The sequence below is a fragment of the Girardinichthys multiradiatus genome, chromosome 19, assembly GCF_021462225.1.
Source record: "Girardinichthys multiradiatus isolate DD_20200921_A chromosome 19, DD_fGirMul_XY1, whole genome shotgun sequence".
Taxonomy (NCBI): domain Eukaryota; kingdom Metazoa; phylum Chordata; class Actinopteri; order Cyprinodontiformes; family Goodeidae; genus Girardinichthys; species Girardinichthys multiradiatus.
Window position 1 is genome coordinate 22,055,624 of NC_061811.1, and position 16,032 is coordinate 22,071,655.

Consider the following 16,032-nt stretch of genomic DNA (forward strand, 5'->3'; position numbering starts at 1 on the left):
GACAAAACGTTTTTTATCAGTTAGGATAATGACTGTCTTGCCAGCTTCAGACAGGGTCCTCTCAAGCACTTTTGCTTTTGTTTTGGGTTTGATACATTTCACAGCAAAACCTGTTCATTCCTGGGATGCAGAACATGTTTCTTTTCGAACTGGTATAATGGGTGCACATTCCCATGCTGTTTACTCTTGCATATAACTGTTTGAATGTGGCACCTTCAGGCATCTGGACATTGTACCCAACAAAGAATCAGACTGGTGGAGCTCTACTATTCTCTTCCTAATACCTGATTTCTCCTGATTTGTCAATGATGTCAATTCAATTCAATTCAGTTTATTTATATAGCGCCAATTCACAACACATGTTGTCTCAAGGCACTTCGCAACAGTCAGGTACATACATTGCAGTTAATCCTAACCATTGAACAGTGCAGTCAGATTCAGTTATTTATTCAAATTGGATAAAAAGTTTTTCTATTTAAGGAAATGCAGCAAATTGTATCCAGTCAGTGACTTGCAGCATTCACTCCTCCTGGATGAGCATGTAGAGACAGTGGACAGTCACTGGCGTTGACTTTGCAGCAATCCCTCATACTGAGCATGTATGTAGCGACAGTGGAGAGGAAAAACTCCCTTTTAACAGGAAGAAACCTCCAGCAGAACTAGGCTCAGTGTGAGCGACCATCTGCCACGACCGACTGGAGGTTTGAGAGAACAGAGCAGAGACACAAAGAGAACAAAGAAGCACTGATCCAGGAGTCCTTTCTATGGGAAGGAAAAGTAAATGTTAGTGGATGTAGCTCCTTTAGTCATTTCACCTAGAAAGAATGAACAGATAAACTCTGAGCCAGTTTTAAAGGTTAGAGTCTGAAAATGAGCACATACAGTTAGTTACAGTAAAAGCTCAGTCAATTTTCATGTCTAGGAGACAGAAAGGGTTAAACACTAAAAGACAGGGCCATGTGGATCATCTGTAGAGGGTGAGCATTAAGTTGTTGCCAGCAGAAACATGGACGATGCCCCTCTCCAGAAAGGTGTCACAGGTAGACACAGAGCCAGGCCAGGTGTAGCTTCTAGGAAGAGAAAAGAGAGAGAACAAAGTTAAAAGCTGAAATAACAGCAAACAATGCAACATTGGAGAGTAGTGTGAGAATGTAGCGAAGAGGGTGAAAGTGGTCATTATGTCCTCTAGCAGCCTAAGCCTATAGCAGCATAACTACAGAGATAGCTCAGGATAACCTAAGCCACACTAACTATAAGCTTTATCAAAAAGGAAAGTTTTAAGCCTAGCCTTAAAAGTAGACAATTTGTCCATCTAGAGCCCACTGATGGCCATTGTTATACTAAAAACCACAACAATTGGGATACCTTTCTCTGTCAGATTGACCATAACCATTGGAAAAGAGAGATGGTCATACAGGTAGCATGTCACACAAGAATGCTGTGCAGTGCTCCAGGATTATTGCTGAAGCCTTAAAAAAATGTTTAAAATCAATACTACTACTACTGTGGGCACTCCTGAAGATATGAGCCGTTTAAACTTGGATTTGACTCTGAGCAGACGTATCTAGAAGCTCCACCCATTCAAAACAAACAGCACACATACAAGCGAAAAGCCTGGGGCTATAAAAAATACTAGCACCATTGTAGAAAGCACCTGCTATTAAGAGAAGTTCTCATACTGCCTCAGTAGGATTTAATTTGGTCCATTAATTAAGCTGACAATTAGCCACAGGAATAAATCTACAGCGCCCATAATGTAAACATCTCCCCACCAAACTCGGTTCATCCAGGGTCCAATAACAGTCACCCAGTGTTCTTTGTTTCCCTTCCTGATATTTTTAAATATAGGTATTTCCTTTAGCATTCATCTATATGCTTGTTGCCCTTCAGGATCACTGCCTATGGGGCAGCTGGTGGAAGGAGTGTGATGGCCATGAGCAGGTCACATGGTGTGTACATCACAGGAGACTTTCTGCTCAGGAGGGGCGAGCTGCTTCATATCCTGGTGGGACAACAAGGAGAGGACGCCTGCCCCAATGTGAGTCTATGCATTCAATATCAGTTTCATGGAAGATCTGCAGCAAAGCAGCTTAAATATATGCAAATACTGTAAAAACAGTGGTTAAGACATTTTCTCTACATTATATCTGTCCCATCAGTATTAGAACCTGATGCAGAATTGTTTTTAAATCAAAATATTATTTCATTATTATTATTGTGTGGTGGGTAGAGACGGCGACCGGAGCAGCGGTGTATGAGTCTGTAAGCCCTGTGTTTTTACGTGCTGCAAAGTCATTAAAAAGAACCCCGAATCTCAGTGTTTTGATGCTGTTTCTTCATGCTCAACTCAGCAACGTATGAGTGAGGGAGTTAACCCCGAGGAAACTAGTAACTTCGGCCCTGGAGAAAGCGTCTCCCCTGTGTCATCAGACTACGGTCAGGGGACAGAAACAGGAAAGGTTAACAGTACTAACGTTTGATTTAGTGCATCAAACTGTTTCTTTTACGTGTTTACTGAATCAGGGAAAAGTTCCCTTTCACGTTTTAACTAACGTTTGATTTCAACTTCAACTTCATAGACTCCAATGCATTCCTAACGTGCGGTTGGCTCTATTCAATAGATTTCTATGTAGAGGAGACCTTACCATGAGAGTGAATGGAGTTATTAGAACGCTGGTTTGTAGTGTATTAATGAAGTTTGACTGACTGACTTATCTGACTGTTTTGTTGACATTCTCTTTAGCACAGCTCCATCTAGTGGATGCATAACGCAACCCCAGTCAAACGTTTGACTGCAGTAGCTTCTATTCTATGCGCCTTATAATCCGGTGCGCCTTATAGTGCGGAAAATACGGTACATAAACTACAATGTGCAGCTACACAGTAGAGAGTCCATGCTGTGAAACAGTGATGAGAGAAGAGTTTCTTCATGCCTGCTCATTGGGAGCTATACTAATAGTGGGGCTGAAAATAAATATGTGTTTGTACTGATTTGGATATCTATCCATCGAGCTTCTTTTAAAAATCAAAGTTTCTTTGGTCCTATCCAAATAAATAAATCCTACAGAAGCTCACAATAACAATAGTAATCACTAATATCATTCATTTGTGTAGAGATTAAATTAAATAGCAGACAGTAAAGAAAGAAAAACTGTACTTGGACAAAGTCCTTTTTATCCATACCCAGTTTGTGCAGTTTTCTTTTCGATCAGCACAATACTGCCCCCGTTGCAACTGCATGACGTTTGTTTGGTCCGGTCCAAAAATCTCTGCAGGAGAGCAAACCAGGCTAACTGAAGGTTTGAATTTTCTGACATTGACCAATCCCTGGAACAGACCAGCAGTGTGAATGCAGCCTCAAACCATCAACCTACTAAGGTTCAGAGTAAAACTTTTTTAAAGAGGTATTGATTGGTTTTGGAGAGTACTTTATTATGACAGTTGTTAAAATGCCCTTTGAAGTATTTTCCACATAATTAGTTGAGAAAACCTTGAGAAGGATTAAAATAGAAAATAACGTAATTCTCGAGGCCTGCTGAGTGCTTTAAAGTGCTATTTGTCAAAATGTCTTTGTTTCAGAGCTTTGTTGGAACAGATAAACAAGTTATTTAGCTTGTTTAGAAGCAAGACATGCCATTCTGTGCAGCCAGGTTTTTTTTTCCAGAACCGGCAATAGCGTGTGGCCCCTTCAAACAGTTCTGTGGATCGTTACTGCTGAGCTATACCTGTGCTTTGTCTCTGTATTCCCACTCGGCTCGTTTACGTTGAGGTCTTTGTTTCAGAGTAGGAAAAATAACTGGGGTCCTCTCCTCTCTTGCGATTATTAGGTTTTTGCTCAACACATCATAAAGTGCTCTGTGCATACAGCAGAGATGGAGTTACAAAGTTTAACTCTCAGCTCCGACAACTAGAGCAACACCTTCCTCCAAGATCTACCTGGTGATGATGAGAGCTCCTTTGGCTTGAGAAATACACACACACACACACAAGTGTGAAGCTTCTTACACACAACCCTGTCTTTTTACTGTAGAGTGAGAAACTGCAACATAAAAAATCAGAAGACTTCTTTTGGACCACTTGAGCCCCTCCACCTGTCAATCACAGTCAGACTTCCACCCTGTCCTCCCTTCAAGGCCTCTTAAGAGTTTCAGCTCAGACAGATCTGGGAGTTGAGGCTCAGACAGAGCCAGAGAAAGAAATGTGTGCCCCTGCACACTTTATGTAGGCTCGGCTGCAGGCTGTTCAGCATGATAGCACACACAAAGCAGCCACATCAGTCCCTGAAATCTCAGTTAGGGTAGAGGAGCTGCTTCTGACATTATTCACCAGCAAAATGTCCAGCTCCATTTCTTATAAAAGAGGAGAGGTGTAGCCCCCTGTCTTCACAGGGTGATGCAGTAAGTTCTCTATCCCATCCTGCAGTTAAGAAACTCGTGATCACAGCTGTTTCTATTATGTAACAAGAATTTAAAAAACTCAAATCTAATAATAGCAAAAACTAAAACTGTTTTACAAACACAACCTGGCTGCTTCAGTTCAGCTCACTGCTACAAAGCTAAACTCCTGAACTCAAAGCAGCTGGGATTTAGCTGCTGCTCTGTCTTCACATATCTGACATCCATGATGTGAAACTCTTCAGCAAACTGACATCTTTTTCCCCCCGCTGCAGTCCAATAGCGTGCTGAACAAGATCTGCATGGAGCAGAGTGGCCCCAAGGTGGACAGATCTCAAGTGAAAGGTGGTGGAGGAGGAGGCGGCGGGGCAACGTATGTGTTCAAGGTAAGAACGGATCAAGGTCTGCAAAGGATGGTGGTTTTAAATATTTACCAACAGCTCTTGAATCTTGTAAATGGGTTTTAGGTCATGGTCAAATAGGGAAAAATCAGCAGTGCAATTTTATTTGTCATGTTAAAGGATGGCAGATGAAGAAATGTTGTTGAGTCAAAAGTAGTTTATTATTTATATAAGTTATAGCCACCAGAAGATGGGACATAAAAAATGTAATATGACTTTATGAAAAGCACACCATATTTTCTATGCTAAAAGACAACATGTTGTGGTTGTTTATAAATAAATAAAAAAAGATAAAGTTCTCATACCCTCTGTGAGTATTTTAGTTTTAAATATCTGATAAAATTAATCACTTTCATCTTCTGAATATGATAATCAGTCCTTTTATTTGACCAAAATAAAATGTGGTTGACTGACTAAAGCCAAGAACAACTCCTTCAACCTTTTCCCCATCGTTTTAGGTTACAACCACAAGCTTGAGTTTTATTTAGATTCAATGTGATACATGAACACAAACTAGCAACACTTTTAGAAATAAAAATCTGAAATGTGTTTCATGCAGTTGATTTCCTCCTTTGCAACACTGTCCTTTAGAAGTTAGCTTAGCAGTTAATAGTGTCCAGCTGTTTAATTTAAGCTCTGTAGAAATCCAGCTGTTCTGTGAAGACCTCAGAGATTAGGTAGAGAAAATTAGTGAACAAACAGCATCAAGACCAAGCTTTGTATATCTCACAGAGCGCTGTTCAATAAGTTGTTGGGAAATGGAAAGATTATGGCACAAATACAAACCTATCGAGACATGGTGGTCCACATAAACTGACAGGCTGGGCAAGAAGTGCTTTAATTAAAGAAGCAGCCAAGAGGTCTATCCTAATGCTACATAGATGTACAGGTCAGGAGGAAAAAATCTGTTGAAAGTATTACCTTCACGGAAAATGGCAAGATGAAAACTTGCTCAATGGCTGGATGATTGCTGATTGGAAACTATAACTAGGGCGGTATGGAATTTGCCACAAGTCACAGCAAACACGTAGAAGACAGTGCTCTGATCAGATGAAACCAAAATGTAATTTTTGAGCCTGCATTTAGAACTATCTGAAGAAAAACGAACACTGCAACTTTAAAACACGGTGGTGGCAGAATTATGCTCTGTGGATGCTTCAGCACAGGGACAATGTGGTTAGATTAGATAAGATGTGTGGAGCTGAATACAGGGAAATCCTGAAAGTCTTAGAATGGCCCACTCTAAGTTTTGGCCTAAATCCAAATGAGAATCTGTGGCAGGATTTGAAAACTGATATTCCCAAATACTCTTCATCTAATCTGACAGAGATTAAGGTATTTCACAAAGAAGAATGAACAAGAATTTCAGTTTCTAGATGTGCAAAACAGATAGAGAAATATTCTTAAACACTGCAGCAGTGATTTCAGCAGATGGTGGTTTAACAAAGTATTGAGTCAGGGAGCTAAATATAAATGCACACCCCAATTTTTAGAGATTTATTTGTCAAAAAAGATTTAAAATCTTGTCATATTACCTTCCACCTCACAATAATGTTAGTTTGTCTCGTAAAATGGCAAATAAGTAAAGCAAAGCTTGTGGTTGTAACCTGACAAAACTAAATAAAAACATTCAAGGGGTGTGAATACTTTTGTAAACCACTGTATAAACACTCACACACAAAATCACAATGAATGGGCTGAATTCTGCTTGTTTTGATGGACTTGCAGGCCAATGATGGGTATCTGGATAATAGTGATTTATTACAGGCAGTAACCAGAGAATCTGACAGTCGTTCAGAACAACGAGTGTAGGGCAGAGAAGTCCTGGGTTAATGTCCTGAATGAGCCCCTATGTTTTCATTGCACTGCTCCACTACCATGACAAAAGATGGATGTGTATTTAGCTTAATGAAAAGGACCATCAAATAATCGATGAAAATCCGTGAGATGAGGGATTGAATAGGTCAGTGGACCTGATCAAGTATGGATGTGTGAAGAATACTCTGATACATGTGTTACACAAGATGAGACAAAAGAACTCTCCAAACGAAGTAGAGGTGAGCTTATAAAAGCTGAGACACTGGGAAAAAGTGTCTCAATTAGTCCAGGTCCGGAGGATCCTGATGCTCCAGCATAAATCTAGAACAGGTACATGTTAATATACAACAGAGGACTGTCATAAGCCGACAACTAAGAGAGACAGGTATGTCAATCATAAACACAGTAGACAGCATTATCAGACATGGTTTGATTGAGGTCTCATTTTTAATTTCCATGAGAATAGCTGTTGTATCGGCATGTAGGACTTTCTCTTGGTGTGTTCAGTTTTGGGAAACTAGAAACTTTATGATGTATGTTGGTGCCACCAAAACAATGGTTCATACTACTGTAACATCTGTATTAAACTCAATATAAAATGCTGATGATGCTATGCAATGTGTTTATGAGGCATTCTGTTTTTGCTGACCTTAATTTTTTTGACTAACTGTTGTAAGCTTCGGTAATTGCCTGATCACACTGTTGCTCCTCTCATGCTGCTCATTCTTACCCAGTCTGGTGTGGTTTTACACTTCCCAGCGCATTGAAAATTTATGTCCCCATTACTAGTCTACACATGGACCAAATTACATAAATACTGGATCACTTCTTCAGGGTGCTTACCTGTTTTATCAGTGAAGTATCTCAAATAAGCACAAGAGTAACGCTTATCCAAACCCTTGACCTTGCATAAAAATTCAACAATGATATTAACCATCTGTAAAACATTTTAAATGCTGTGCAAGTATTTCCTCCATGGCTAATATTGGCATTTCTCCACATTACAGATAATTATGCTAATATTGGTTTAAACAGTTTCTATCCAATTTATTACATACAGTAGCTAAAAGATAATAGTTAATAGATTTCTTGTTTTAAGTTTATTCAGTGCACACTTTTAGATTGTGTTTATTCTAAAATTAGATGTTAGAATTTATATTGTTTACCAAAGCAAAGTATAAAATAATGATTCTGAAACTCAGAATGAAAAAGCATATTATATATATATTAGATTCACTCTCAAAAATATTCTGGATAATTTAAAGGAAACTTTGAAATCATAATTGTTTCCGAAGAAATTGAGCTGTAATCCTCTTTATTTTTTTTAAACAGACGGATTTACTAGGTTAAGAAAATGCACTTTTACAGATCTTTTTGTTTTGTCTTTAAATGAATTCATCAACATTTGACTTTATTTAAAATTTACCGAATCAATAGTTAGCATGAGAAGAAGTTAAATTTGACATAAAATTATTAGATTCATTTTAACTTTGAAAAATTGGGAAAAACAGAAACTAGAAAAATATTTAATGGAACTATTATAAAATTGTAAAAGTGTCCCTTTGATGCTGATTCACTGTAACAGTGTTAAAAATGCTGACATAGGTGGACAAAAGAGTTTACATCCCTCTCATCATCGCCGCTGGTGGAGGCGGCCGAGGCTACAGCAGCCAATCAGAAAACCAGCTGGAGCAGATGGACTATGACCCCAGCCAACCGGGACGCAACGGGAGGTCTCACTCTTCAGGTACACAACATAAGCATACGCACACACACTGCTTTGATGTGCTTCAGTGCTGTTTGTGTGAATGCTGCTGGAAGAAATGCTGTGTATGCAAACATGCAGTCATCTGTCAGTAAAACAACCCATCTCAGGGAAAAGCGGTTTGTTTACAAACTGACGTAGTTTCTTAAAGTCTTGATTAATGTTTCAGAAATATTCCTGTGTGTCAGTCTGGGATCAAACATAAAACCGTGTTATAATTCTGTTCTGTGTCAGAAGAGAATAGGGGCAATGAGAAACTTGAGTTGGTAGCTACTTTTAATTTAATTCCCTTTAAATTCAAGACTAATTCCTCTTCAACCCTTCTCCTATATCCCCAGTCCTAACCAGAGCTGCCAATAAATAATAATCCTTATATTTGTACTATAATTCTACCCTCTGTCCAATATACAATCAATAATTTAGAAATCCCATTATAAACAGTGATTTGACCCCTTCATTATAATGCTGATTTAATTCATTAGCACAAGTTGATATGGATCCTCCACATACAAATTGCACTTGTTCCTATGCAATCATCTCACCTGCCTACTTACTACCTATTAACACATCAGGTAACACCTGGTGATGCCTAATAAAACAGGAGCAAACCTTTCTGTCGCAAGGTGCAGACAGTGGCCAAGATCACAACAGGCCTAAAAAACACCAAGAAAAGAAAACATTGTCTATTACCAGAGTTGAAGTCATTAACAATTTTTGCGGTAAATTGAAAAGGCCCAGCTGGAAACAGCTGTTAATAATAATATATAGACCTGTTTTGCTTTAAAGGGTTCAGTATAAATGTTGCCATTTGAATGGGCAGAGAGGCTTTAAAGAGATATGTGTTATGATGACTTTCCTTTTACAGTAGTTGCTCTTACTGTTTGCACTTTTCCAGCATCTGCAAAAATGTCACTGAATTGTAATTTTCAAATCATTATCATCAAATCATCAAACTGGTTTCTTTAGCACGTTTTTCAAGTAGAAGAGACATTTCTGTAGTACTTTTAGGTTGTTTTTTTATATTAGTTCACCATGTAAAATTATAGCTTCTCAAATATTTGAGATAGGAACTTGATAGATGATAATTAAACAGAACCCACATAGACGTTGGTGAAATATGAATGCCATTCTGGCCTGTTGAGGGACTCCTGCAATCCAGAGGTAGAAGCATTGTTCTGGCCAGTGGTGGGTTTTACAACCACTTTTAGATAGAAAATTGTAATATAGACTGTATAGAATTATATGATATCCCCAGTCTGTGATCATGTGTTATTGAAGCAGGGGCCTCCCTTAGAGAGGGGGAAACAGGGACTAATAAAAACAATAAATAAATAAAACTGTGATAAGACCACTCTTTGTAACTTATATGGAGGCACAACAGAGTCCGTGGACAGTTGCAAATATAAAAAAACATTTAATTAATTTTGCAAACATTCTAGCCATTTTAAATAGCTGTTTATCTGGCAGTGTTTTTCAGTTTCAGCAGGCAAGCCTTTGTTGTTGCTGTACTTCCTTAAGATCTCAACGGTGGTTCTGTAGTTTCTCCATTGTTTTCCACATTTGGTAACATTTCGATAGGTTAAGTTGCTCTTGACCGACAGAATACACAATTTGATTGGCATTAAACACAACCTTCTTTGATGGTAGCCTTTCTTACTTTTTCCCCAGCCAAAACTAAACAAAAAAAAGACTAGAGACAAAGACGACTTAGTCAGTGGTAACCCGCCCTGGTTTATGTATTCTGTATGCTGACGGAGGACTGTCTGTGTAAGTGTGGGATATTTAACTTCCGAAGCACTTTGTCTTAGCTCACATTAAATGTGCAGCTTTGTTTTGTGACAGGTGGAGGCGGAGGTTGGAATGACAGCACTCCTGTCAGCCAGGGAGGCCGACCACTGGTGTTGGGAGGCCAGGGAGGGCAGGCCTGTCATAAGTTCTGGCAGACCCGCGGTGGCTTTGGAGGTGGCGGGGGTGGATGTATGTCAGGAGGCGGCGGTGGAGGCTACAGAGGTGAGTTTATGAGGATCTGCTAGTTTTACCAAGTTTCACGAATAAACTGCTTCACGCTGTCTGGCAATATCTTATTTTTATTGTTTAAATAACCACAATTCTGCATATTTCAACATTTGCTTTTATATATCCTTTTGGCTTTATTGCTCCAATATTAATGCTTACCTTGAATATTTTCTTGATTTATTTTCCTAACTTTTGATCTGTTCTTTAAGCCAGTCTGGGATACACTGAGCTTAAACTCTACCCATTAAATAAAGCACAGTGGCGTTTCTGCAATCAGGTGTCAGGTTGAAGAGACTGCAACCAGTCTCCTCTGTCTGACTGACTTACCTATAAGTAACTCAGGCTGCTTCCTTCATACAGGTTCTTACATGTCAAAGTTAAATTTGTCTTCACACTCAAATTTCTAGAGTTCTCAATTTATTTTCTGTCCATTTTTGAAGAAAAACATACAGTCACTATGACTGTGTTTTGAAAAACAAATGTCTTCATACTCTTATTTTCCATGCTGTTCTACACTGTGTTAGGAACACTGGCAATGTCTGACATCTGCCCTTTCAATAAATCCAGAAGCCAACCTTATGAAGATGTCTACCAACCAGTTAGTGAGAATCATTTGCATCAACAGTTGCATTCCTTTCTACTACATGTTAAAAGTGCTGCTAAAGGAAAAACTGCAGCACCTATTTTCACTAATTAAAAAACTTTTCTAAATGGTCTTTTATTACCATTTGATTTACAATTTTTATTTAAAGTCTTTCAGTTTTGCTACTCTCCTCGTTTTGGTACAAATTACTTTATATAGTGACAGCAGTCATGGAAAAGATCCTTGTATTTCAGCTTGACAAACCATAGTCATTCCATTGTGTTAACCGAAATGTCAACGTCCAAATGTAGCACAACTCACCCCAACTTCCGCCTGTCCCGATCCTGCAAAAGAGCAGTAAAAGTCTCCAAAAATTAAGGCCTTTCTCCTTGTGTTTATTTCAAAATTTAATATTGCTCTTGATACTTCTATACTGGAAGACTTCAGATTGCGACCTCTGCTGTAGTCACACTTAAGGGGCCCTTTCCATGATGTCAGATACTGATAAAAACCCACTTCAAGATGCTAGTTATGTTGCGCCCTCTCAGCATGGGTCCTACAGCAGAGTTTTCTATAAATAAAAGCAGAATAAATGTTTAATTTTTTTTACCAGTTTTTAATATAAATTTGTTTGTCGATCTTTTGTCAAGGAGGGAACACCTCTCTAGAAGACAAGCCCAAAGCCGATGGTGATGACGGTACGTCGTTCCTCGGTCCAGATGGAGAGCCGTTCCTTTATCCTCTAAAAGGTAACATCACGAAAAAGACGCTGAAAAACAGAGACAAGCTTATCAGTGATGGAGAGGAGTTAAAATATTTGGTGCATCTGCAGAGTATATAGGTGGGATTAAAACCTCTGGCTCAAAAAGTCATAAATTCCTGCTCTTGGAGGATTGCTGACACAATGGAAAGCTGAGGTTGTAAAAATCCTTCCAGAATCAGGTTGGTTGTAGCCAGTCACATGGATCTCTGCTTTGGCGTAAGTTGAAACAAAACAAAGCTAAAGCAATATTCCTGAAAATAGGAAATACACAACAAAAAAAGATATGGACAAAATGGGCCGTGAATGAGTCCGTGTTTGTGAGAGAACTATAATAAGTCAGCTTGAGAGAAGAAGCCAAACTACAACCATCATTAATACCTAAACATGAGTTTTTAGTGGGCTAAAGAGAAGCAGTCATGGACTGTGGATGACTGGATAAATCCTGAGCTGTATCTTACAAGGATATGATGCTGTAACATTTGTTTGGATCCTATTAAACATGTAAATATCAGTGGCTGAAAAAATAAGAAAAATCTGTGACGATATGGGGCTGCAAGACAGGTAAACACGCGGAGCAGATGGTGGTCATTACCTCCACAGAAATGCACAGGTGGATATTTTTTATTTTCATCAACGCAAAGTTGGTGGAAGATGATGATGTTTAGTTCAAATTTTCAGGGTTACACTTGCAATGCATCTCACCACTAAACTAAATTGGACAGAAGTGAACCACTTAAGTCAGAACATGGAACCGGGAATGTTACCAAACCCAACTCAACCATCTTCCCGTTGCAAATTGGAAAACCAGTGGGATATGCTAATTGCTATGCTCCATAGGCTAATTATGCATAGCAATACATCTAATAACAGTGTATTTATTTGGATTTTATGTTAACTAACGGGAGGTTCAGTGCTAAGCTTTGACGATACAAACCGTTAACTGTTACAGCCGGTGTCTCAGCTTTTCAAACACCAAGCCGGCATATTGGACTTGAAGGTTGGGGGCAAATATCCAACTTTCCCACTTCAAGGGACTTCCTATCTACTCTTTTGGAAATAGAGTTTAATTTACAAAATACATAGGACGTTATTTTTATACAGTACTGTGCAAAAGTTTTAGGCAGGTGTGAAATAATGCTGTAAACAAAGAATGCTTTCAAAAATAAAAGTGTTAATCATTTATTTTCATCAATCAACAAAATGCAGTGAATGAACAAGAGAAATGTAAATCAAATCTGGATGTGGGCTTTCTCACATCCTTCTGTCTCTTCATGTAATCCCAGACACATTCAATGTTGAGATCAGGGCTCTGTGGGGCCCATATCATTACTTCCAGGAAGTCTTGTTCTTCTTTACGCTGAAGATAGTTCTTAATGACTTTGGCTGTACGTTTGGGTTCGTTTACTTAGCATTTTGTGAATTGATTAAATAAACAATCTATATATTTCTGAAAGCAATCTTTGTTTACAGCATTTTTTCACATCTGCCTAAAACTTTTGCACAGTACTGTATATTTAAAACTTTCTATTCTGTGGATGCTTTCATTGATATGGAGGCTTTAAAAGCACTTGGAAATCAGTTAAGTAATGTAAGAACAAATCAGCTATGATATCAAAACAGTGGGCCACAGACATTCAAGTAAACACTACAAAAGAAAAAAATTGTTGATCAGCAGCTCTTCATGGAGAAAAGATGACCTTATCAAGCACTTCTTTCATCTGGAACCTGTGGTCCTCCTTGTTCTCTAGTCTGCTCATGCATTTGAACCTGACAGGCTTTTAAAGACAGAGATGCTCAAAACCTCGCTGCTGGCTAAAAGCTAGTTGACCATTTAGACATCCCCAGTCAGCTCCTTGGAGGAACAGGAGAAAAATAGAAAACACTGTAAAGTGTTTTTTAAATAGCTACCATCTGTCTGAGCTTTAACAGAAGCAATGCAGATTCAGTCAACAACTCCACAAGCTTTTCCCTTTATATCCAGAAAAGTTTTGAAAAATATTTGATGCTATTTTTTTTTACCTACATGTTCATTCCTTATTTTTCTGCAGTTAGTTTGACAATAATGAATAGCAGCAACATAAAAAGCTGACTTGGAAAATCTTATTGAGAGTAAAATATTTTATTGATTAAAATTGAATCCCAAACGTTTTGCAGAATGTTGTGGGCTGTAACATGTGGGACAGGTCTCTATTAGGCTGTCAGCAAAGACAGCTTGGTGGCAGCTGTGTGGGGTAGAAAGGACCAGAAAATGTAATAGATTTAAAGAGAAAACCCTGAAGTGATGTAAATAAATCAGACCTGATAAAATGGAGCATTAAAATCTGAGAAAAAAATAGAGCAGTGCTGAATATTAAAGCAATTTTATTAATTTGATGCTGATTTGATTAAAACAGTAGTAATTTCATGGAAACAGAATTGTGTTTCATAACAGCCTAACATTCACAGTAAATCATTTACACAGAAAATTGCCATTTATCAATTTAGGGAAACAGGATGTGGGTGGGAATGACAGAAATGGAATAAATGAAAATGTTCACAGATTAATAGAATAGATGAGAAGTGTGTGACATGAAGAATAGACTGATAAATCATTATCTGACTTGATAAACTGGGCCGTTACTTTCTACTGTCTACCATTCATCATTTGTTGACCTTAACTGACGTTTATCATTTCCGGGAAGGGATTTTTGTCGCTTTCTAAGTGAAACCCAGAGAAAGTTGCAGAGTCGCACAGTTATGTCGGTGTTGTAATAGATTCTGAGAAATCCATATAAAATGACGCTATCTTCATTTATCCCTAATTTGAAGAATTTTAAAGAAATTATGTTATAGCATTTCTGAAAGATGTCATTTAACATGTTTTCAGATTAACTGTGAAAGTGGAGAAAAAGGCTTTTAGCAACATAAAAAAATGGTTAATTAAACTCATGAACAACTTTAGTTGACAAACCTGGACAGACGGACGGATGGATGGATGGATGGATGGATGGATGGATGGATGATTCACATGGTGGAGTTGGCACCCCATATTTGGAGGTTTGTTAGTTCTCGATGCAGCCATCTGGGGTTGAATTCTTGATCTTTTGACCTTTGCTGCATGTCATCCCCCCTGTCTCTCTGTCAAACACGGTGTTGGCGGCCTCATGCTGTGGAGATGCATTTCATCAGCAAGGGCAGGGAAGCTGGTCACAGTTGACCGATGGAACTAAATACAGGACAATCCTGGAAGAGACCATGTAAGAGGTTGCAAACTACTTAAGAACTGTGGTGGTTGATCACCTTCCAGCAGTAAGAGCTCTAAAATACAAGCAGACGTACAATGTAAGGACTTAAAGCAAAGCTTATTCATTTACTCAAATGGTCAAGTCAAAGTCCAGATCTAAAAACAATTGATTATCAATGCCAAGACTTGAAGATTGTTGTTCATAGAAATTCTCCATCCACTCTGACTGAGCTTAAGCTATTTGTGCAAAGAAGAATTGGCAGGAATCTTAGTCTCAAGATGTGCAAAGTTGGTTGAGACAAACCCCCAAGACCTACTCCTATAACTGCAGCAAAATGTTGTTTTGTAAAATATTGATTCAGGAAAATTGAATGCCATGCAACCCTAATAAAGTAAAGTTTGTCATTTTAATACGTTAGCAAGGTACTGTATTTTTTTTGAAATCTTAACATTTTACAACCTTAGTTCAATCAAACCGTTGTGCACTACTCGTCATGTTTTGTGCCCTCTTTGGGGGGGGGTTAACAACCCTGTCGCACAAACCCTTTTTTCATAAAACGTATTCTATGAAGCCGCATCTAAAAATATTTTCAAAAAACTTGTCTTCTTCACCCAACATGGAGGAGCTGACTGTGTCTAAAGATGCATAGCACAGAGGAGCACATATACCAATTAGTATGCAGTGAGCAGCTGGATTCAGGACATTTGTATTCTTCCTTGTAAACCTCACCAGTGTTTTTGGGTTAGATTTATGTATTTGTACTTTCAGGAGATAAGAGAATCATGGGAGAAATAGATTCTGCAGATGATTGCATTGGGTTTGCTTGCTAAATAGCATATGCTTTCCCTGACAATCCATAACTAATTCATGTGGGACTGCTTTGTTCCTGCTCCATGTTGTTTACAATTAAGATGGCTAAATTCGTTGTATCCAAATTGAGAAAATGTTGTTGTAAAATCAGCTTGAAACTCTTTGTGGCAGGAAGCTGTAATCCCACAGAGGGAAGGAGCTGTTGCAGATAACTATCAGAACAGATTGTGTTTCTGATTTGAACACAAGGGTCAGCGC

The 16,032-nt window shown here is 38.5% G+C and overlaps 1 protein-coding gene across 4 annotated transcripts in view; it reads left to right on the top strand.

Annotated features, from left to right (window-relative positions):
• alk (ALK receptor tyrosine kinase) overlaps positions 1-16,032 on the top strand; it is a 541,946-nt gene that overhangs the window by 495,078 nt on the left and 30,836 nt on the right. For all 4 annotated transcript variants that reach the window (XM_047345720.1, XM_047345721.1, XM_047345722.1 and 1 more), the window contains 5 exons: positions 1,891-2,038; positions 4,670-4,780; positions 8,219-8,360; positions 10,221-10,388; positions 11,628-11,726. In XM_047345720.1, coding sequence (XP_047201676.1) covers positions 1,891-2,038; positions 4,670-4,780; positions 8,219-8,360; positions 10,221-10,388; positions 11,628-11,726 — 668 coding nt within the window. The remainder of the gene's footprint in view (positions 1-1,890; positions 2,039-4,669; positions 4,781-8,218; positions 8,361-10,220; positions 10,389-11,627; positions 11,727-16,032) is intronic.